Source organism: Schistocerca nitens, chromosome 6 (genome assembly GCF_023898315.1).
Source record: "Schistocerca nitens isolate TAMUIC-IGC-003100 chromosome 6, iqSchNite1.1, whole genome shotgun sequence".
Lineage (NCBI taxonomy): Eukaryota > Metazoa > Arthropoda > Insecta > Orthoptera > Acrididae > Schistocerca > Schistocerca nitens.
The window spans coordinates 744,177,170-744,201,596 of record NC_064619.1 but is presented as its reverse complement, the minus strand read 5'-3'; the positions used below and the strand labels follow the sequence as shown (position 1 = coordinate 744,201,596).

At 44.8% G+C, this 24,427-nt stretch overlaps 1 protein-coding gene across 1 annotated transcript in view; it reads right to left on the bottom strand.

Moving 5' to 3' along the window:
• Positions 1-24,427, bottom strand: part of LOC126263616 (zwei Ig domain protein zig-8-like) — a gene marked incomplete at its 3' end in the record, with an annotated part of 499,015 nt that overhangs the window by 176,321 nt on the left and 298,267 nt on the right. The window contains exon 3 of the mRNA XM_049960703.1: positions 5,243-5,414. Within this exon, the coding sequence (XP_049816660.1) occupies positions 5,243-5,396 (154 nt within the window). The remainder of the gene's footprint in view (positions 1-5,242; positions 5,415-24,427) is intronic.

The following is a 24,427-nucleotide window of genomic DNA, read 5'->3' as shown; positions in this document are numbered from 1 at the left end:
ATTACCTTGGGTTTTTAAGAACGCTAGGGATTTTGAGTGGGCTTGTGTCGCACGTCGCAAGCGACCTGCGAGTTGAGAAGTTACTTTTGCAACTTTCATTTCCCACATTGCTGCCGTTTTGGCTAGGCCTGCTACTTTTTGTGCTACCAGTGACATCTGTTTTGCTTCTCCACATTCTTTCTTTATTGTTAGTAATTCCCCACGAATTTTCCCTATATGCGAAATTATTGCCTGAGTGTCCTTCTTACGCTGTTCGTCAGCTTCTTCCTTCTCCTTCTTACGTTGTTCGTCAGCTTCTTCTTTCATTGATCGTAGGAAGCTTAGTATTGGGTTAATGTCATCATTTTGATCCTCGTCACACATGGGCGATGTAACTCTGGACACCTGGGCGCTAGAGCTTTGACGTGACCGAGCTGGCCCCTGTCTGCTCTCGTTCGTTTGATTATAAACTTCTGCTACCGTCTCGACCTGTGTGCCTGTCTCTGTTTCATCCTCTACCTCACTATCATAATCACGGCCGCAACGCTGCTCTGAGATCGCGTCCAAATCACCTTCCTCATCAATGACCCTGTCGTCCTGTGCTGCTAAAAATGTGCCCATCTCATCTCTGAACCTATCCTTGTCAGTAACCTGCCTCTTATCCATTATGCTATTCTCTTTCGTTTTAGTTTCGCTCGCTAATAGTCGTGCCTTACTTCTCGTGATCATTCACGAAAAAACAAATTTATCTAAAATATACAGTAAAAATTATCTACTCACTGTAGTTTTACACATAGACATAAAATTTCAACAACGCTGTTCCAACGCTGTAATCACAAACACAATTTGATGTGGTACAGAAACCGCACACAAATCCGACAATGTGCGATGTGGTACGGACACCACATCAAAGAAACACAAAAAAACAATGAACAAAAAATATATATATATACACTGAAAACAGAAACTGTAATCATGCGCCGCTACTTAAACTAAACGCGGAACTACCAGAAAAAAACTTGGGTACTATTCAATAAAAAAAATTAGAGAAAAAAAATTTGAATGTTCGTACTAAGAATACTGTTTGTTAATCAGTGATTCCCAGGAAACATCCGAGGCTAAGGGTCGCCATATTATGCGAGGTGCCGGGGCTCGCAGTGTATTTATCACTAAATTCTACTAGAATCCACATATGTAAATCATGCTCTAAGCCCCCCCTATTCTAACTCCGACTTTTGCTGTTGCACAAGGATAAAAAAATACGCGAACTGACTCTGATCAACCCTGCCAGTGGAGTAGAAGAGAGTTTGGCACCTGCAATAATTTAATTTGATAAATAAGTTAAATAAACAAAGGTTTCATTAGCATAGTGAGGAATGATAGGGTTGCTCTATCGATTAACAGAATGAAAGTTCTGTCCCAAATAACAATATGATTTATTAAGACTAAACACAGAATAGTAAAAGAAACACAGTAAATATTTATAATACATCAAATTGGCTCACATTGGAGATTCATACAAACACTGTAAAGGTGAAGTTGTCCCTAAACTAGATCGTGAGGTTTAAGACGAAGTGGTATGTGGAGCCAATTCCTTGCCACTCAAATCTCAAGAGAGACACACAGCTAACCCAACAGTAATTGCTGCTACTCAAGACAGAACAAAGTTAGAAAAAGGCGAACAGGCGCGCTCTGCTGAGCTCTGATTATCACCTAGGAAAATCCCTGTCTGCCGGTGCTGCGGACATACATTACCGTCTTCTTGACTGCCAGGACACGATCTGGCGTACCGGAGCCGTTGGCTGGTTGCTTCGACGTCCTCGACCGAAAGGCGACTGCCGCCCCCACGACAGTGGCCGTGGTTACGTTCCAATCAGCAACTCGAAAACCGGCGGAAATTCCACTCCATTGCCGGAGCACTACCATTCCACCAATGGAGATTCTTGGCGCCAATTTCTGTGCTGATTTTGCTACGTCACGGAGCTATGCCCTGAGCAAGCCAATCACAGTTACTATTTTGCAGAAAGCGCGGGAATTTTCCCGCCACAGCTGCCTGGGTACATTAGTCATTCCCATGCCTCGCTGGTAGCCCGCCCGAAAGTGTTTTCGCTAAGCTTCTGCGAAGCAACGGAACCTCCAGCCCAGCCGCCACTTCCGGCTCCCGCGGGCGCGTCTCCTGACAATGTCGGCGTCCGGAAAGCATTCACTCGACCCCCCACACCTGTCGGCCTACCCTTTCAAAGTCAGAAGAGCCCGCCTGTCACTGGACCACCCGGGTGGCGAGAGACGTTGCATGGGAAGTCCGCGTGTGAAGGAATAGCAACCCTCCACCGCATGCAACTAGAGAGGAGAATCGTTTATTGTTGAAGATTTAGTATTGTTTTTTTCATAATGAGTTGTCTAAAGTTGCTTGTAGCCACTCCTCCCTCTTCGAAGATGCAGTTTCTGAAACTATATGTGAATTTACTTGTTATGGATGCTGGAAATGCTCTGAGGTCCATCAACATTATTTTCTAACTATTTGTTTCGTTGACAGGCATGGATAGCAAACTAGCTTATTTAAAGGTAATCAATTTTCACACACTTATAGTTCTGGAGGAAACTACTCATCACTGTATAGCAATATCAGCCAGTCTACGGTACAGCCAGTACAAATGCTAAATTACACACATAAAAAAAAATTTGCATCACCCCAATTACGACTCCTGAACATAGAGGTTGATTCTGGGTACTGTGTCGCAGACACAGACAATTGGACTGTTGAGGTGTCACTAAAGATGTAAACAACCATGCAAGAGCGGCACCTATTTGACGTAGGGGGTCCGACAGTCGATCAGTTCCAGTCATTCCACCAGAAAGGAGGTATACGGCTTGTGTTGTCTGTAGTTCAACCATGCCTAGATGGTCAATACTGCAGTTTGATTGCGTCCTCGTTGTTACTTTGTACCAGGAAGGTCTCTCAACATGAGAAGTGTCCAGCCGTCTCGGAGTGAACCAAAGCAATGTTGCTCGGACATGGAGGAGATACAGAGAGACATTAACTGTCGATGACATGCCTCGCTCAGGCCGCCAAGGGCTACTACTGCAGTGGGTGACCGCTACCTACGGATTATGGTTCAGAGAAACTCTGACACCATGTTGAATAATGCTTTTCTTGCAGCCACACGACGTCGTTTTACGACTCAAACTGTTCGCAATAGGGTGCATGCTGCGCAATTTCACTTCCGACGTCCATGGCGAGGTCCATCTTTGCAACCATGACACCAAGCAGCGCGGGACAGATGTGCCCAAAGACATGCAGAATGGAACACTCAAGGCTGGCATCAAGTTCTCTTCACAGATGAGTGTCGCATGTGCCTTCAACCATTGGAGGCAGCCCTGTCAGGCTGAATTCCTTAGACACAGTGTCCACTGAGTGCAGGAAGGTGGAGGCTCAAAAAAAAATGGTTCAAATGGCTCTGAGCACTATGGGACTTAACATCTGAGGTCATCAGAACTACTTAAACCTAACTAAGGACATCACACACATCCATGCCCGAGGCAGGATTCGACCCTGCGACCGTAGCAGTCGCGCGGTTCCAGACTGAGCGCCTAGAGCCGCTAGACCACCGCGGCCGGCAAGGTGGAGGCTCCCTGCTGTTTTGGGGTCGCATAATCTGTGGCCGACGTTCGCCGCTGGTGGTCATGGAATGCGCCGTAACGGCTGTACGATACGTGAATGTCACCCTCCGAGCGACAGTCCAACCATATCAGCAACATATTGGCGAGGCATGCGTCTTCATGGACGACAGTTCGCGACCCCATCGTCTAAATCTTGTGAATGACTTCCTCCAGGATAACGACATCGCTCAACTAGAGTGGCCAGCATGTTCTCCAGACATGAACCCTATCTAACATGCCTGCGATCGATTGAAAAGGGATGTTTATGGACGACGTGACTCACCAGTCATTCTATGGGATCTACGCCGAAATGCCGCTGAGGAGGGGGACAATCTAGACCAACAGTGCGTTGATGAACTTGTGGATAGTATGCCACGACGAATACAGGCATGCATCAGTGCAAGAGGACATGCTACAAGGTATTAAGAGGTACCAGTGTGTACAGCAACCTGGACCAGCACCTCTGAAGGTCTCGCTGTACGGTGGTACAACATGCAGTGTGTGGTTTTCATTAGCAATAGGAAGGGCAGAAATGATGTTTATGTTGATCTCTAATCCAATTTTCTGTACAGGTTCCGGAACTCTCGGAACCGAGATGATGCAAAACTTTTTTGATGTTGTATATCATTGTCCGATACATAGTTCAGGGTCCTACAGGACGTTTTAATTTATTGCTTGTCTACTACTAACTCTACACGCAACATATTTTGCGGACACTATCCACATATATCACTTGATGTACATACGAAATTTTATCATCGTAAATAAAGCACATAGTTCTGGAGTAATGACATCCTAAACAGTGAGATGTGTCATCCACATTCGATAATGAGAGCACTTACCAGCTTTGAGTAAACATTAAACACAATTTCAAAACTTGTGTAAGCTTTCCTTAGGTTACGAACTTAATATTAAATATTTACTACACTAATTCGCTTTTAAAGTGCCGTAAACAGGAGCTTGAGGTTGTTTTATACAAGGAAGCTTGGTTCTTTAAGAGTCGGTGGTGTACTGCTTACTTACTGTGGGATCTACCTACATCCCACAGGAGGGGGAATGAAGAGAGGGTGTGATTAAAGCGAACTCAGGAACATTCAGAACAACTTCAGGTAAATTGTCAGATACGTGGCTTATTAGTACAGACACACAGGGAAAATAAGATTCCGCACTACTGCTAAGGGTGGTTGTTTGGATAAGGTGGGCTGAGGAAAAAATGTTGGAATACGACCTGATGGTATTTATTTCCTTTATTAAATTGACACACGTTAGTTTAAAAGTATTAAGTGTAATTTCTCTCATATTTTTGCTGTGTGTTAATGTGAAGCGAGAATGAGGAATGCAGTGAACAAATAATCCCGTCAACATGTTTTGGGACGTCAGATAAGTCACACAGCTGAATACCACTGATAAACTTAATATCCTCTGTAGGGTTGTACAGCGTAAAACCGCAGAGAATTTTATATATTCGTGTATGCAATGTACGTCACATACACAGATGTTCAACATCTCCTCTCAAGCGCTCCGCGAGGCAAGCAGGCCGGAGAGTGACTGGCCCGTCCCTTGCACGCTGCACGCTGCTGCACGCTGCAGGCTGATCACTCACCTGGCAGAGGCGGCTCGGCCGCCACAGTGAGCGCCGCGCAGAGGCAGGCGGCGAACGCGCATGCGCAGACCCCCAGCGGCCACGGACTGGCTGGCGAGGCCGGCCACCTCCCGCGAGCCGCGGGGAGTCCCCGTTCTGGTGAGCTGCTCCACATGGCTCCACGCAGCCCAGTCTGCACACAAAGACCACAGTACTCTCAGGCACACCACTATACTTCACAGTCTACAAGCTCGTGTTCTTTCAGGCATGTGTTTGTCATGTTGATGTCTCATTACTTCTTTCATATTATCTGCCGAAAACTATGTTCTTTGCCTCAAATTTTCAACAGTTATACTTTATGACGTACTGTCTCTGTATAATGGTCATTTCATGGCTATACAGGATGTCGAACGGGGAGGTAGGCAGCTTACAAAAAAATTGTTTTCTTGTCCGACATTCTTTGTACTTGCAAATGAAATACCGTACTTTTAGCTATGCCCTATCTTCTGGTATAGGCTAAAATAGTTATGTACTTTTATGCAGTCTGAAGTGAAGTTGCGATGGATGGGAGATGATAGTGTTTTTACCTTGTATTAGGGATATTTATCTGTTGATTATATGTGTGAATGTATTTCAATGTGTCGAAGTACTTACATTAACTGTCAACACTTTACTGACATCTGAATTCCTTTTGTTCACACATAAAAAAAAAGTTTCGCATCACTCCAGTTCCCCGCACTCCTGAATACATACGTTGACTGAGGGTATTGTATCACAGACACAGTCCCTTTGAATGTTCAGAGATGTCGCTAAACCCGCCCAAATATGTAAACAACCATGCATGAGCAGCGCCTATTTAGTGGAGGGGGTCCGACAGCCGATCAGTTCCAGTCCACAAGGAAGGAGGTACACGACTCGTGTTGTCTGTAGTTCAACCATGCCTAGATGGTCAATACTGCAGTTCGATTGCGTACGCATTGTTACTTTGTGCCAGTAAGGTCTCTCAACATGAGAAGTGTCCTGGCGTCTCGGAGTCAACCATGGCTCGGACATGGAGGAGATACAGACAGACGTGAACTGTCGATGACATGCCTCGCTCAGGCCGCCCAAGGGCTACTACTGCAGTGGGTGACTGTTGCCTACGGATTATGGTTCGGAGAAACCCTGACAGCAACGCCACCATGTTGAACATTGCTTTTCTTCCAGCCACAGGAAATCGTGTTACGACTCAAACTGTTCACAATAGGCTGCATGATGCCCAGCTTCGCTCGCGACGTTCATGGCGAGGTCCATCTTTTCATCCACGACACCGTACAGATGGGCACAACAACATGACGAATGAACTGCTTAGCACTGGCATCACGTTCTCTTCACCGATGGGTGTCACATACGCCTTCAACCAGACAATCTTCGGAGGCAGCCCGGTCAGGCTTAACGCCTTACACACACAGTCCAGTGAGTGCGGCAAGGTGGAGGTTCCCTGCTGTTTTGGGGTCGCATTATGTCGGGCTGAAGTATGCCGCTGGTGGTCATGCAAGGCGCCGTAACGGCTGTAAGATACGTGAATGCCATCCTTCGACCGATAGTGCAACCATTTCGGCAGCATATTGGCGAGGCATTCGTCTTCATGAACGACAATTCACGTACTGTACACATCTTGTAAATGACTTCCTTCGGAATAACGACATCGCTGACTAGAGTGGCCAGCATTTTCTCCAGACATGAATCATAGCGAACATGCCAGGGAGAAACTGAAAAGGTCTATTTATGGACGACGTGACCCACGAACCACTCTGAGGGACCTGCGCCAAATCGCTATTGAGGAGTGGAACATTCTTGACCAACAGTGCCTTGATAAACTTGTGGATAGTATGTCACGACGAATACACGGATGCATCAGTGCAAGAGGACATGCTACAACGTATTAGATTTACCAGTGTGTACAGCAGTCTGGACCACCACCTCTGAAGGTCTCGCTATATGGTGGTACAACATGAAATGTATGGTTTTCATGAACAATAAAAAAGGCGGAAATGAGGTTTACGTTGATCTCTGTTCCAGTTTTCTGTATAGGTTCCGGAACTCTTGGAAGCGAGGTGATACAAAACTTTTTTTTTCGTGTGTGTATAAGCAGCACTCCCTGCTGTCACTGTGCAAAGAATGGAACCAGCTGAAAAATGCCCGTAAGGGAGCAGAAAAAAGGTTGAATTGCTCCTGTGAAAACGACTCTAACAGGAAAGTAGAGAACCAGGTGCCTTAATTCTAGTCCCCGCCTTTCTCATCAAAACGTATGGCATGCGAACATATTCGACCGTTTTTTGCTGAAAGAGAGTTGTGGGAGTAGTGGAGAGATAGTGACGGTAGAAGATGCAGTGCCATAGGGAGAGAATGAGATATCGATGGTGGAAGAGTGAATGTGCAGTGAAGGAGAAAGACAAATGGATGAAAATAGCAATGGGAGCCATAGAGAGAGGAGATACTGATGGCAAGTGAGAGACAGGTATAATGGAAAGTTATGTTGAGGTACTAACAATGGGAGCAAATGAGAGAGTAGACAGTAGAAATGAAAAAGAGAGGTGGCTGAAGGGTGGTTCTGGACCTCTCCACACCGGCGAACTTTCACACGAAAAAATTTACTCACGTTCCCCCATCCTCAATTTATAGTTTCCAGGTCGTCAAGCCTCTAGCAAACTATCTTCAAGGACTTGTGCGGAGAGGAGAACGACAATCGACTGTAAGCGAAAAAGGTATGGACACAAGGGAGAGAGAAGGAATAGACAAAGACAATGGCAGTGGAACAAAGAGACAGCGAAAGTGACAAAAAAGGAAGCTGTTGTGGGGAAGAGTGAATGAGAGGATTACAGACAATGGCATTGGGAGAGACAGACATGAGAAAGTACCAATGGTAAAAAAAAAAGAGAGACATATATTAACAGTGGCAGTGACAGGGAGATGCTGAGTATGATGGCGACATTACGAAGAGAGACTGGGTAAAAGGAGCTACTATGTCCTGTATTAAAATTTTTGGTGGGGAAGACGGAATGAGGACTGAGACAGCTGGTTCCCCTGTTCCCGTCACAGTCTTTTAAGGAGGAGCAAACTCGCCATTTTTGTGTTCCGACAGACGTTTTTTCAACTGCTTAATTTACAACTGAGTACGTTCGCCGCTGGTGGATGATAAGTTAACGCTTCCATAAACGTAAGACAATCGCACACGCGGTGAGAGCGTCGACTGCCTGCTCTCAGCGTCTCTGGCCAGCTGCAGCTGCAGCTGCAGCTCTTACCAGCTGCATGCAGGCCCACCGCCGGGTTTCGTCCTCAAAGCCACCCCCCCCCCACCCCCCACCCCCTGATATCGTATCTGACTGGCGCCTCAAAGCTACTATATTCATTTTTGACATAGTGATCAACAAGGAGACATTACGACAGTGCGAGAAGATGTTAATTATGATGGCCGCCTTACATCGCACATATGTCGGTGATAGCTAGGTTTTCCCTTCACCGATGAGTTTCGTTACAAATGTCTTCCACCCTTCTTCTGTGCGCCATCTGCAGACTGAGCGAGTCTTCTTTTGAAGAGTAAGAGCTGGCAATTTTTTTGTATTTTTCCATAAATCTCATGTTCCTTAACGGCAATATATGTCACTTACCACAACGTAACATCACTTGAAGTAACTAGCGATTTGAATGTTGGATGAAAGTACATCTCTTCTATTATAGTTTAAATGGTCACATTTTTGTTGTCATTAGCATTCGAATTTAGGCAGTGTTTTTCAATACATTGTCTCATGATATTTTTCTTTTCTTTAATAGTAACTGAAGTCACTGAAGATGAATGCGTTGATGAGATGTTGAGTGGATTTTTACAACAAAGCACTGCGTTCTGGCACAGTGCGTGGAATACGTTGTAAATTGTACTTGTAATATAGGTAATAAATCATATAAAGTAGTACCTCGTGTTATTATTGATAAACTAAATTCATTTCATGGCGGACTAAAATAAAATACTGGATATAGTATCAAGATACTTCTGTAAATTATAATGAAAGCAATGCAGAGGATATATTTATGCATCTGTTTTGAGGCCATCAGAGGCTGTGTTTCTAATCGACCTGCAGTAACTCATGTATGTCCAGTATTTCCCGCTTAAATTTGCCATCTCATACATTTCCGAAGTGAAACAAAATGTGAAAAATGCAACTGGGCAGGGATGCACCCATGTCAGAGGCTCACACAATGGGCAGCAATGCACATTTCCTATTGGTAAACAAACACCACATTCAACACACAGTTACCTTCTCTTAAATGGGTTATGTATGACATCTTTCTACTAAAATGAAAACTAGAGGTACTATTAATGATGGCAGACTTGGTTTCACTGCTCTAAACGTTAAACTTTCTGGAATACTTGGACCAGCGGTGTCAAATCTTTTAACTTACCTGGACGACAGTGGCATTAGACGAATATTTCTGGGCCACACATAGTATACTTAACACTAACGACAACTGCTGAAGAAGAAAGAGAAAAAAAAGGGATGGACAACAGGCAGAATAGCATCGTGTGGCGGGTGTTTCAGTTAGCTGATTGTTTATAGGAAGTTTACATAAACGGAATTGTTTGGAAATTTTCTTAGCGATCGTGTGATAGATGCTCTCTTTGTGGGCTGCATTGGTACTCGCTTTGGGCCGTACGCGACCCGCGGGCTGCGGGTTGGACACCCATGACTTACGCTTTAAATAATGGAAACGGTGCCACAGTTTCTGTCGTAATGCCGTAATGCGGGTTGCACGTACTGTCCAGAAGCCTGCTATCGGCAACACTTCTTCCGCGAATTACGGCGAGACTGTGGGTCCGTTACCAGTCATTGAAGTCTGTATATTTCATAAGCTATGAGGCTTAGAACAATGAAAACAAGTCTGCTGTCACTATCTGTACCTCTAGTTTTCTCTTACACGAGTGATTAATAATGTTTTAAAATGTAACTCGTGATGAAAGTGATGTTTGTTTACACTCACGGATTGTACATTCCTGCTCATTGAGTGAGCCCTTGACATAGGTGCAGCAGCCCTGGGCCGTCGCATTTTTTCCAACTTTTTTCGTTTCGGACAATATATGAGGTAGCAGAGTTAGGTGGGACTCCCCGTATGTTATGAACAGAAGTGGTCACATAACAGTCCTCAGGGACGTGTCTGATGCTACTTGTCAATGTGTCCCTCAATTATAGGTGCTCTTTCACATCTGATAGGAGCTCCCTAACCCCATCGCAAAGCCGATTTCATATTCCATACTCTTGTGTTTTGTTCAGAAGTCGAATGCCGTACGAAGCCGTCAAACTGGGTACTGCCTTGTGTGTCTCGTAGGCCAGTATTGCAAACTGGCTCCCACAAAATCACTGTTTGTTGTATCAATGTCGATTCATACACACAAGAATTTTAATCATCAGGATCGGCACACTACGTGAGAACGAAATTAATTCCAAGAGTCAACAACATATTTTCCTCAGTGACATACGAGAAGCCTTCACCTGCTTCCGTTCAACGATTGCCTTAAAAATGGCAGTCATCCGAGTATTTTTCCAATCATTTGGATAGCTATTAGGAAACGTGGACGAACGGCATAAAGTTAAGTCTTCCAACGGACACACTGCCACAAGAGGTAGACAGAAAGAGTGGCAGTTTAGTAGGCGTTAAGTGCCCGGCTCACAGGACGCTGTTGCCAATACCGTGCCACAGAGTAGAAGATCCATGGAAACCCGTCCACGAGTAGCTGATTTTAGTAATATATAAGAGTGAAGTTGGTGCGTTCCTAAAATGTGTGTAACTGTTACAAGAGATTTCAATTCCAACCACTACTCGTTTCTTAAAACTTACTCTGCTGGAGTGACTTCCCTCAACACATTCTGTAAACTATAACATTGACGACGCTTTGTATTTGATGAATACAGAACTTAAGCAAATACCGTTTTTCTACCTGATGTGAAGAGCAGATGAGGCGTAGCAGCTCGCACTAGTCTCCATGAATGAGTGGTTCGCTGAATGTACGAGTTGCGATTCTGAGGGTTCAAATGGCTCTGAAAACTGTGGGACTTAACATCTGAGGTCGTCAGTCCCCTACAACTTAGAACTACTTAAACATAACTAATGTAAGGACATCACACACATGCATGCCCGAGGCAGGATTCAAACCTGCGACTGTAGCAGTCACGCGCTTCCAGACTGAAGCGCCTAGCACCGCTCAGCCACCGCGGCCGGCAGATTATGACGGACTGAGTTTATCAAAACACACTCTGCTGTTGGCTACGCGTATTTCCACAACTTCGGTTCAGTTTATGGCTCTGAGCACTATGGGACTTAACTTCTAATATCATCAGTCCCCTAGAACTTAGAACTACTTAAACGTAACTAACCTAAGGACATCAAACACATGCATGCCCGAGGCAGGATTCGAACCTGTGACCGTAACGGTCGCGCGGTTCAAGACTGTAGCGCCTAGAACCGCTCGGCCACCCCGGCCGGCGCGGTTAAGTTTATGAAGACCTAGTGCAACAACTGTTGCTCGGAGGCTTTACTAAGTCACATGAACTACGCTGCATCTCTGCTGATTTACACTTCCAGTTCAGATTACAGAATATATATACTTTTTGATCCATCCGTTTCATAACGTACACATGCCTATTAACAGGTTTCAGTAAATCATTCCTAAACCGCAAAAAGTCTTGAGACAGAGTCTATTCGCTTTCAAACGAAAAAGTGCGATGGTAACAATTTAATTTATTTTGACCTTTAAAATGTCAGTCCATTGTAACTGTATAAAAATAATAGTTAGCGCATGGCGCTGGCGGCCGTGAGACCCCTCGTGGGCGGTTCGGCCGCCGCTCCACGAGTTCTTCAACGCCACTACGGTGACTTGCGAGTGAATGACGATGAAATGATGATGAAAGACACACAACACCCAGTCATCTCGAGGCTGAGGAAATCTGTGACTCCGCCGGGAATCGAACCCGGGACCCCATGCCCGGGAAGCGAGAACGCTACCGCAAGACCACAAGCCGCGGACATAGCAATGGTATCATGTCTTGAGAATCAAGTGCATAAAATGTAGCCACGATATTCATATTACAGAAGACTTACAATGTCGAGTGACAGTAGTGTGACCACCTGTCAAAAGACAGAATAACCGTCCTCTGCAACGCGAGCAGCTACCAGACGTATTGGAAGAGAGTGAGTGAGGCTCTGGAAGGAACCAACAGGGACGTGGAGCGCTGCCGACCCCTGTGCAGCGGCCAGCTGCGCCGGGTTTCTCGGCTGAGGACTCGGGGCGCGAACAGCCCGATCGAGGCGTTCCCACAGATTCTCGATCGGTTTAAATCTGAGGCGTCTGGTAGTCACAGCAGTACGGTAAAGTCATCCAACTGCTCTTCGAACCTCACAAAATGTACTTCGAGCTGCATTGTCCTGCTGGTAGATGACATTGTGCAAGGAAAAACAAACTGCACATAGAGGTGGACATGTCCAAAGGATAGATGCATATTTTTGTTGATCCATTTTGCCTTTCAGAAACGACGAGATCACCCAGAGAATGCCGCGAAGACATTCCCCAGCGCATATTCCTCCCTTCTCTGGCCTGTACCATTCCGAAGATTGTTGTAGGATGTTTGCTTTCAGACGTGTCACGTCACACACGCCAATGGCCGTCCGTCCGGTACAGCATAAAATGTGATTCATCTGTGGTCACTACGTGGACATCCAGTTGCTGTGACGGCGTGCAAAAACCGGCTTTCATCCCCGATGAAGAGCAGTCAGCGTGGGTGCACGAACGAGGCGCCTTCTGCAGAGGTCCTTACGCAGCAGTGGTCATTGAAGGGTCGTTGAGGAGATGCTGCCGGTAGCTTCTACGTTCATGTGGCTGATGAGTTGCTCAACAGTTGTTATCTGGTCTGCCGTACACAACTCCACAGTCACCATTCATTCCTCTCATTTTTGGCCCGCAGTGTACCAAAGCTGCTTCAACAGAGGTTTTGGAGATCGTATTTTTCACGCACCGTGTACTTTAATCTCCGCCACCTGTCAAGAATTAGAAACTTATCCGTTTCGGAAATGCTTCTACCCTTGGCCCTAAAGCGGTGATCATCCCCTTTCAATGTCAGATAGCTCGCTCCGTTTTCGGATTACGAAAACGACAGCACTGTTTTCCGCACTCTCCAGAGACACGCTTTGAATACAGTCTACTGCTATGCTGCCAAGTGCCATCTGTCAGTTGTTATAGGACACTGACGTCGTACGTAGAGTAGTAGGTAGATGGCAGCATGAGTACAATTTCGATATCAAAATGATCTGAAAATCAGTTAAATTGATCAATTAATCTCCCACCAACCCCCACCCCTGTATGAGGCCATGAGTTTCCCCTAGCTGGCACGTGGATCCCAGCTCCCTCCCCACCACTCCCCTCCACCACCTACCCTGTCTGTGGGGATTTCAAATTTCCGCTGTAAAATTAAATTTTCAGTTCAGAGGGCGTTACATTATCGGAAACTGTTAAAGAGAAGTTGTTTATAAAACGAGGACAGGTGACAGAAATCGAAAAATATTCAGAGGGTGGAGAATCAGGGAATTATGCACTGCAGAGGACATAATTTGCATTTCGTGCGAGAGGGATACTCTTATTTACCTTCCGATGGCATCGTATACTGCAGTCGCTCCGCAACGTCCAGCGAGGTGTCTCGGTCCTACAGTGGTCTGTCGTTAATGGGCCCACCCTCCGCTTCCGAGCGACGCAGTGGCCAGCCAGCAGTCAAAGAGAAATCGGCAGAGTCACCATTTCGTAGGCGTGTGGTGGTGGCCAGTACAATGAACAATAGTTTTGTTTTCGAAGGTTAGAGTGTTTCTCCCCCAGCTCTCCCATAAAAAAAATGTATTTCGAGGCATGCAGCTGACGTTGGAAGTGCCAGGCTATCTGTCTGTCTCAGAATGAACAAAGTGTGCTTTTCTAAAGCTAGCAACTCCGTCGATTCAAATGCAACCACTTGCCAGGAAACAAAGGATGTTTTCGATAGTTCCCTCTTTCTGTTTACCACACAAGTTTATTCTGCCTCTCAGCAGCGTTATGTTTCTCAGCCACCTGCACCAACCCCACTTGCAGGCATGGCATAGTGAGTTCGTATTAGTCCTCTGCAAAATGTAGTGTGGAGTCTGAGACGATATAAATCCCAACCCCTAGCACAACCACGATCAATCTTTGACACTGCCTTGTAGCGTCCATGTGATTCTGGCAATATGAAACGGTTATCGAGTGGTGATGCCAACAGCAGTGGTGATGGGAAACGGCCAAACTTGGGGCAACTGCCGTGTAAGTGACTATAAAAAAAATATGTGTTCAAATTGGAAGAGGTATAAAATTTCGTAGCAAATTATTTAGAGTTTTCGAGATTGTGATGCTTTCTCATTACATGTGATTAAATTTTTTTCCTTGCTGTTGCAGCATTCATTCCCAAAATGGCTGTGTGAAGTAGAGCGACAGATGGAAGCTGAAAGTCGCCAGTAGCAGCAAGCCGAAGACGTTATGCTACCGTTATGTAAGTACACTTAAAAATTCTGCGTGTCACAGTTTAGATGTTAAGAAAACATCTCTTACGGCATTCAAAGCGTAAATAGTGCGCGTAACATTTCTGCTGTCGTTCTAGCATTACAGCAGCAGCAGCAGCTAGATGATGAAGGTCAACAGCAGCAGCAAGCCGAAGACGTAATGCTACCATCATGTAGGTACGTACATCTCCAAATTCTGTGTGGTAGTTTACATGTTCAGAAAACAACTCTTGAGCTATTCAAATCGTAACAACTGTTTACAAAATTTTTGATCTTGCTGTTGCAGCATTAGAGCTGCTGCTGACAGACGTTGGTCTGCTGCTGGAGGCCGAAATGCAGCAAGAAAGTAAGTACGTTTGTAATATATTGGCGTCAGATTCTTTTTCATTGTAAACCGTGGTGTGGGGGATACATTCTTCTTTGTTGTTGCTATGGAGCAAGAGGAGGTTGAGAATCTAGCAGGGGTATGTGTTGAGACTGATGACCAGGAGTCATCGTTTCATCTGGTATGAACTTTCAGTTTTTTCGCAGTTTTGTATAATCAGTAACTCGCTGTAGGCAAATTGATTTCAGATTTTAGTTGTTGTTGTTTCTTATAATCCGTATCGTGTAGACGATTTCCATGGGATAAATCAGCGGCTTCACAACAACAGATCTGGCGAGGGTGAGATACCGGAGTGGGTGCATGAGATGGCAGCTGTCAAAGATAGTGCCATCTCGTCGTTTTGGATGAGTTGGAGGAGGAAGAGGAAATATTTGACTGGGTGGGGGAATTAGCAGAAAGATCGACTGAATTGCTCAATCCTGGGACCCAGTGATTATAATTCAACTGTTGTCGTTACAGTATATACTTAATATTCTGGAATGCTGACGTACTTAACGTTATTTGTTTCCAGCTTGCACTTAAAAAATTGTATGCATTGTACTTAATTTTTTGGCAATATTCATATGTAGGAGAGGTGACACCAACACCGCCGCAGTGGCACAGGCACCTAGAGCGGCGGCTGTGGAGACAGGCATCAAACACGCACCCGACCGACGTGCACTGCTGGACAAGGCGCCACTCGTGGCTGCGCAAGAGGCAGCAGCTGCAGCGGCAGCCGCTGCAGTGCTTGTCCCTGCACCACTGCACTACGGTGTCGATGGGAGGTTCAGTCAGAGCGACAAACTCCCACGCCATAGGCTGGCGATAGTGGAGGCTCCAGCATGTAGCAGCACCAACAAGCACCCTCCCCACAGCTCGGGTGTTCCCACAGGAACTCACCGCTGCCACCTCCTCCAGTTCCACCTCCGACTGTGTGCCCTGGCTGGCAGCGAAAGGTAAGTGTTCCTCAGGGCATACCCCTCATCCCAGAAGGCGCGCTCTCATCCACCAGGTGGAGGCAGTCGTCTCCTACTTGTAGTGTTAATGATGAGGAATCTGTGGCTAACGGTAGTGCTCTATGCTATCCTCTTAGTGAAGAACATCACATTAGCAGCTTCATGACCACTCTACAATACTTGGCCTTCGAGGACGGTATCACAAAGCAGTCAGGTTTGTAGAAACATGCCCCAGTGTTGCACGCAGACCTCCTCAAAGCCCTAGATGATCTGAGATAATGGCCCAGTTTTCCAAGATGGAAGTAAGAGGGTCAGCTAAAGCACTCAGCCAAATATCGCATCTCGACATCTCGACATCCATATTCATGTCCATGACCCGTTATATCAGTCCACTTACATCAAACTCCCTGAGAATATTAAGAACAAGCAAGCTCGTATTAACGTTGAACATGAAAAGCATAACGGTTCTTTGAATGGTCAGTCCTGTCTTGCGAAAGCAATATTAAGCACAATCCAGAGCACACATCTCCATACAGAATGCGCCTTAACATTTGTGGATGTTATAACTTTCACACTATTGAGTTCCCCTTGAAAATTCAGGACATACCAAAGTTTGAGACACAAAGTGTCACAATATCAGTTCACGCCTTTGGCCTGAACAAGAAGCTGGAAAGGAAACAAGATGAGCAGGACCAGCATACCGTAGTTGGACCTGTCCATTTTTCGAAATATACAGGTGGGAGTGATCATCATGTCAGCATGCTCCTCTTCTCTCAAGGCGATGGAAATACCGTGTGGCGAGGGCCTCCCGTCGGGTAGACCGTTCGCCTGGTGCAAGTCTTTCGAGTTGACGCCACTTCGGCGACTTGCGTGTCGATGGGAATGAAATGATGATGATAAGGACAACACAACACCCAATCCCTGAGCGGAGAAAATCTCCGACCCAGCCGCGAATCGAATCCGGGCCGTTAGGTATGACATTCCTTCGCACTGATCACTCAGCTACCAGGGGCGGACTCTCAAGGTGACAATCAACAATATATTTGGATGAAAGACATGTCCCGCCCGCTTTACGGCCAATTGTCGAAACATGAACATAAAAAACACATTTTCTTCAGGTGTCTAAACGACTTTTGAGGAGAAAAGTATTTGAAAAGGCATCTGAAGGACTGTAATCAAAGGAACACGTACGTGTTGTTATGTCTACAGAAGAAAATAATGCTCACCACCTGGAACGATGTTTATATGTTGTATACGCAGACTTCTAGTATCTCCTTGCCCCTATCACCCGCTATGAAGGGAACCCCTTAGCCTCACATACCACTTTCATGTAAAAACACGCACCGTAAGCGACAGTGTACCAAACTGCATGCTCATATGATTGAAGTCTTAACCACTAGGAATCTTATGGCGGGGTTAATCCCGCAGTTTGGCTGCTCACTGAGCTTGAAAAACTGTCATGAGATGTTGATAGGCTTTAAAGCAGCATCACCCCATGACCGAATCGGATTAGGATAAAAAATTGTACAACGATGCGGTTACCTGTCATATTTGTGGGCTGCCGTGTGATAGAAAAGCTGAAACTCCCCATAGAGGCCACTGTCATCTTACGGGGAACTTCCGCGATACGGCTTATTGCTCAAATGGCTCTGAGCACTATGGGACTTAACTGCTGAGGTCATCAGTCCCCCTAGACTTAGAACTACTTAAACCTAACTAACCTAAGGACATCACACACATCCATGCCCGAGGCAGGATTCGAACCTGCTACCGTAGCGGTCGCGCGGTTTCGGACTGTAGCGCCTAAAACCGCTCGGCCACCCCGGCTGGCGATACGGTTTACAACGCATGCAATTTGAAGTATCAGTTACCACGAAACACACCCATCTCTTTCCATAATTTAACCGGGTATGACCTTCACTTCCTTGTTGAGCAATTGGTTAATTTCGGCTGGGAAAAACATGAGGTCAGTGGCCTGCCTGAGAGTGTTTAAAAATATATTTCACTCTCCAAATGAATTACGCAAAAAATTACTCTTCCATTTCCTTCACATGCTACATTTTATGCAAGCGCTACTCTAGAAATTCGCTGGAACTCTACCTCGGAAGGATGTACATATCACCCGATCAGCATACCTCGATGAGTAAAAGTTTCAGCTTGTGATTAGGAAAGGAGTTTTCCCTTATGAGTATATGGATGGTAAGGGAAAACTGCGAAACCAGGATCCCTGACACATCTGCATTTACCAGTACTCTCACAGATGAGGTCGTATCTACTGCAGATTATGAGCTCATATGGCCACACAAATAAAGAACTATTTATAAGACACAACACTATTTTCACACATCTTCGTCTTCTGCTCGAGATGATGCAAAGGCAAGCATCTGTAGAAATCCAGGTCTTGAATAGATGCAAACTTGAAGATTAGCTGCTTTCATGTGATCTTCACCTTGTTTTGACGTAGATCATGGTATCGGGACAACCGAATATTCGAAGTGACATCATCATATATATATATATATACTGTATACCAGGATCGTCATAGTGGAGTCCATGGAAGAAATGTGTAAGCCACATTGCAGTCCTCCGTGTTTTAGCACAGTTCACAGCCTTGAAAGGCCTCGGCGATGCAATTATTGTTGAGAATATCTCTATTACACCGGCATGTTTTGTATATGCTATGAATGCAGTGTCATTAAATATGAATTATCTGTGCTCATCATAGGAACTATGAATGTCAACAACGACGCCCACAGTCCAAGTTGTCATTGTGAAATGCTCTGTGTCACTTATACGCCATGCTGCACAACACCAGTTAGTGAGCAACAGTTAATCGCACGATCAAGTAGAACTAGAATATATGCTGTAGTGTGTTCTGGGAAACTGCGGGGTATTCAAATTCGATTCGTACATATATTTATCCTTATTTAAATACCCCATTTTGCTTAGAACAATCTATTTCGTTGACTGGTGCCAGGTCCTTGAATTTCCGTGGACTGAGTAGGCATCCTTCCTCTTCATGGTAAGAAGCATGGAACCTTGCATGCATGTCAAATGCTAGACTGTATACATTCTGGTGCCACTGTAGCAGTAAACTGTCATACCGATATTATTCTGAATTCAAGTAGACTCTGGAATTAGTTAAATTGCAGTTGTGAAATACGGTAGATTCATTTACTGATTTCTCCACCTATTGGTCTGAAATGGGAGTATGATGAATGGCAGCGTTTCCATCTGCACGGAGGTTTTTATAGGCCATGTTTGACAGCTTGCTGCCGATAGCAGAGGATACGCAAAATCCTGTGATGAGTGGAAAGTTAATGGCAGAACTTTTAAAAGTTTCAAACACTCCTCGTCTTCCACAGTGATATACGGCATTTTCCATATAATTTTATTGATCACGATCTGATTCTCCTCCTGAGCGCCTACAGTGTGTGAGATCCCATGTGTTGCACATCATTCCATAACAAGTTTTTGTTTAGACATTCATAACAAAAAAAAATGGCTCTGAGCACTATGGGACTCAACTGCTGTGGTCATCAGTCCCCTAGAACTTAGAACTACTTAAACCTAACTAACCTAAGGACATCACACACATCCATGCCCGAGGCAGGATTCGAACCTGCGACCGTAGCAGTCGCACGGTTCCGGACTGCGCGCCTAGAACCGCGAGACCACCGCGGCCGGCACATTCATAACAGTTCGCTGCTTGTCCTCAAAGTACCCTATAAGCATTTTCGGAGGCATGCATGCAGCAAGTCGGCGGTACTGTCCTGCTGTTCTGCCCACAGGCTTGTCTATGAACCAGCGTGGTTTTTCTAAACCATCCAGATACGAGGGGTATAATGAGACTTATGTTTTAAAGGGTTATATTATGACGACATTGTGAGTACAATCAGTCTCCACCCCATTAAGTCCATTTCATATTTCCTGGAACAATAATGCCAAAGCATTACTTGTAGGCTTTGATCTCACTGTATGAGTACCATCCTTTTTCTTAAATGATCCATTCGAATGAATGAGACTCTTGCATGGGAGATTTAAAGCGTCTTGGCGCTGCATGACAATCCTGAAGCATAAGGTTTATGTGAGAAGTATTCCTGGCGTATGATTCGCTCGTCATATACCACTGAGTGAGATATATTGAGCGACAATGTCATTCCGAGGTTTCAAGACTACTGCTTTAAGAAACTCGTAGTTTCCATTGTTATCACCTTGCGGTTCTGCTGCGAAGTGCTGTGCTGTGCGCTATGTGCGCTGTTTTTATACCTCACGTCCACCTTGTTTTAGATGTAATGGTACAATGATTTCCTCACCACGAAGTCAACAAGTTGGCTGTTCTGGTCCACAATACGCTTCTCCAGGTAGTCCAATATCTGAACTGTCACTGGAACGTGTATAGCGTTCGTAGGAGTCTCAACAATCTTATACATCTACATCTACATCCATACTCCGCAAGCCACCTGACGGTGTGCGGCGGGGGGTACCCTGAGTACCTCTATCGGTTCTCACTACTATTCCAGTCTCGTATTGTTCGTGGAAAGAAGGATTGTCGGTATGCTTCTGTGTGGGCTCTAAACACTCTGATTTTATCCTCATGGTCTCTTCGCGAGATATACGTAGGAGGGAGCAATATACTGCTTGACTCTTCGGTGAAGGTATGTTCTCGAAACTTAAACAAAAGCCCGTACCGAGCTACTGAGCGTCTCTCCTGCAGAGTCTTCCACTGGAGTTTATCTATCATCTCCGTAACGCTTTCGCGATTACTAAATGATCCTGTAACGAAGCGCGCTGCTCTCCGTGGGATCTTCTGTATCTCTTCTATCAACCCTATCTGGTACCATGTTCCAACTGATGGAAAGAATCTGTAAATTGAATGAATCAATTTAACGATGAGATATGAATTCGACGCATTGTTGCACAGAAGACGGATCGTACTGACAGGGAGAATATCCACCGTCGGATCAGACTTGTAAGATTTACCAAGATCCGATCTTCACAATTCCGCATCCTCATGACTTCCATACAGTGTTCGGTAATCTATTCCGCATAAACACACCTCCAACCACGGAATGTTTCTTCTTAACAAACTTAAGGAGATCTGTAATCGCCCTGTCTGGTAGGACTGCTAGGGGGCTCCTTTTTGTTTATGAAGACAGCAGGTCCTTTCTTGTATTTTTTCAGGTATAGCCCTTTGTCGATGGCTGCTGCCTTCATCACGCAGGTATGTCTTCGTGTCTCCTGCAGTTGCTCCTGAAAGTTTTGTGCATTCTTGATTGTCCTGGCAACAGCAATACCCCCAGAAAGAATACTCACCGCCGAAAGACCATCTCGAGCAAAAATGAGGAAGGGAATAATACCACCTGATGTCTTGGGTGTTGGTATAACCCTGCGTGGTTTAATTGATCTTCCTTTTCTCACTTCTTTCTGCTTCAGGCTGCTTTTAGCTGCATACATCTTGGTCAGGATGCAGTTTTTCATGCACCCTTTGGTTGTCATCTTCTTCCTTAGCGCCCTACGTGCAACGCTCATAATTTGGCTGAACTTCTTAACATCCTAGCCTAACTTAACTTTATCAACTGAAAATGCTACAATGCGTTGCCCTGTACCAATATCCCTTCTCGCACGTATTTCCTAAGCTGCATCAGTTGAAACTCGATCGGCCATGTGACGATCGTTATTTGCTGCGTAAGCGATGTAGTGTTCCATACGCACGCCGTCGAGTAAATTTATCCCCTTATTACCGTGTTTTGAAGTTTTGAAGTTTTGTTCCAGGTCTACAGTAATTATATCCAGGAATGTGTAATAAGACCGGCAGTTTGTCGAGAATAGCGCCTCCTCCTCAAATGCATCTCCTATCACGCGTGTTATGCTGAGGTGGTTGTGGTCTGCGCACCCTGATATACAGGAAATCGTCTGCGTCGATCCAGATGTTTTGTGATGCGGAGAAAACCAAGCCACTGAACTAGTATTCTGTTCCTTCGAAGCCGCATGACCCTCTCTACGAGGTACACATCCGGTTCCGAGCTCTTCTATGTAACAGCATCCTCCAATTTCAGCACTACTGCTGTCTTTTAAGAGACAGGTTCTCGGACCGTTCTGCAAAATTTGGAAATTGTGAATATCTCAGTTGACCAGTTTGACAAGTGTGACTTCTCAACAGCTGTCTTGTGTTCAGAAATATCTACTAAATCACATACATTAAAATGCTGTTTGCGTGGGTCCAACATTTCAATACGACTGTATACCGATCTAGATGTCTATTACCATGAACAACGATTGGTCTCACTTTTATTGTGTGATGTTTGATTCGATTATACTATCCAATTATGTGCTGCAGGATATCAGTCCATTCATGTAGGCTGCGAAGATTGAATCACATCCACATTTAGGCTTTCACTTTTCTGTTCAGACGTGACACGATACTCGCCTTCAGGTGGGTGAACTTCGAGTAGTGATGTGTTCCATACCGCTCCATCAGTCTTGAAATATCTATTGTAAAACTCGCCGCTGTGATCAGTTTCAGGGTAGTCTGGGCTTAAATTCATCCCTGTCTGCAGCAATCGCTGAAATACAAGTGCCACATCCCTGCTTGTTTTCGCTTTCACAGGTTATGCCCAGGCAAATTTAGTATAAGTATAAATGACCATCAAAATATATTTGAATCCATTATTCACACGTGAATATTACATCATGTGGACATGATCCGCCGGCGACCGGTCATCCAAACCTCTAATCATAACATTTCTTCAAGGGTATGTTTTGCATGCTGGTTCGTGTGGTTCCCAAACTACGTACTTATTCGATGGTACCTCTCTCTAAGCAAAGAAATTACTGAAACTACTTCATTCGAATGAGCTGTACTATCAGCGGCAGCTGATGCCATCAGCACATGTAGCCGATCTTTTACCTAATTGGGGTCGTCGTAATATACATACTGTGGGAGTCGATCGCTCCCTCTTATATGCTAAATGTCAGTACCATCACCATTGCTAATTTTTTCACTATCCAGTATAGGTTTTATAATGAATTTGTATTTCACGTTGGTTCAGATTTTTGTTTTCTTATACAGATGCGTCAAAAACAACGTTTCACGACACATTTCTGTATCTTTAAGCGAGTAATTTACAGTATTTATCGGTCTTAGGAAAATAAGTTCAGTAGACTGGGTGTTTTTTGAAACTGTCTGATGCTGCTCTTGGTGTTCCCAGTGAAACTTGCAGGCTACGTGCCCAACATATATGGTTTTCACCAAAGACACTTAATACTTTGTCTAACCCAGCATCACTGTGACAGTTAGTGAAATCGGCAATAACTTCATCATCATCGTTGTGAAATTTCGCTGAGAATTCATCGAGTGATTGAGTAACTGCTTTAAAGGTTTCTTGCAGTGTCTGCTCCCGCATCAAATGCCCTAATATCAGCAACAACAATTTCTCTCGAATGGCCTTCTGTGCCTCGATGACCTTATGCCTAGTCGATATCTCGTCGTAAATAGGAATTCAGTGCAGTATGAGGTTTTATATATCCGCTCTCTTCTTATTATACTGCTCCCCCTGCTCGGTAACGATTGTTTTCCCTTCAGCTACTTTCCGTTGAATTGTCTTAACCCGTTCATGAAATGTTCTTAACAACAGGTATTTATTAACCTGATCATTCAGTGTATTGTTCAGTTTCAGAAGAGTATGACAATATGTACGCCTCCAACTTTGCGCCGAGAGTTTGGATTTTCGCATCCATGTACTGTACAAGCGAATGTTTTGTCTGTGCACACTTATCCTATCAGACTGAGTTCCCGGCATGTGTGTGAATTTATCCATGATGATGCATATACTCACCTCTTTTCATGGCTACAAAAATAGGAACTTAGAAGTTCCATCTTACCTATACTATTCAGTTTTCTAGTTTTATCAATAATGAGAAACTCATGCTATGAGTGATTCCAGGTATCTGCACGTATCTTTGCAACATCACTGAGCGACATATTGGTTCCTACATGAGCCTGAAAAATGTGTTTTAAATTCAGACTGTCTTGTTTGAATGCTATAATTGCTTTTGCATTATCCCTCACCAGCAGTTGTGAGATTCTGGAATATGTCTGACTCAGACAAAACACATCAACACCCATATGGTGAACAAAAAAGAAATATCGTCGAATTTGATCTCGGTTATCCAAAGCAACATCGTCGAATATGAACACTGTGTTTGGCTTTAGTTCTTCCGGCGGAGGAATATCACTGTTCTCACCAAACATCACGTACGTCCCATCATCTACACACTGTAGTATCTCCTGTAATAGTTGGT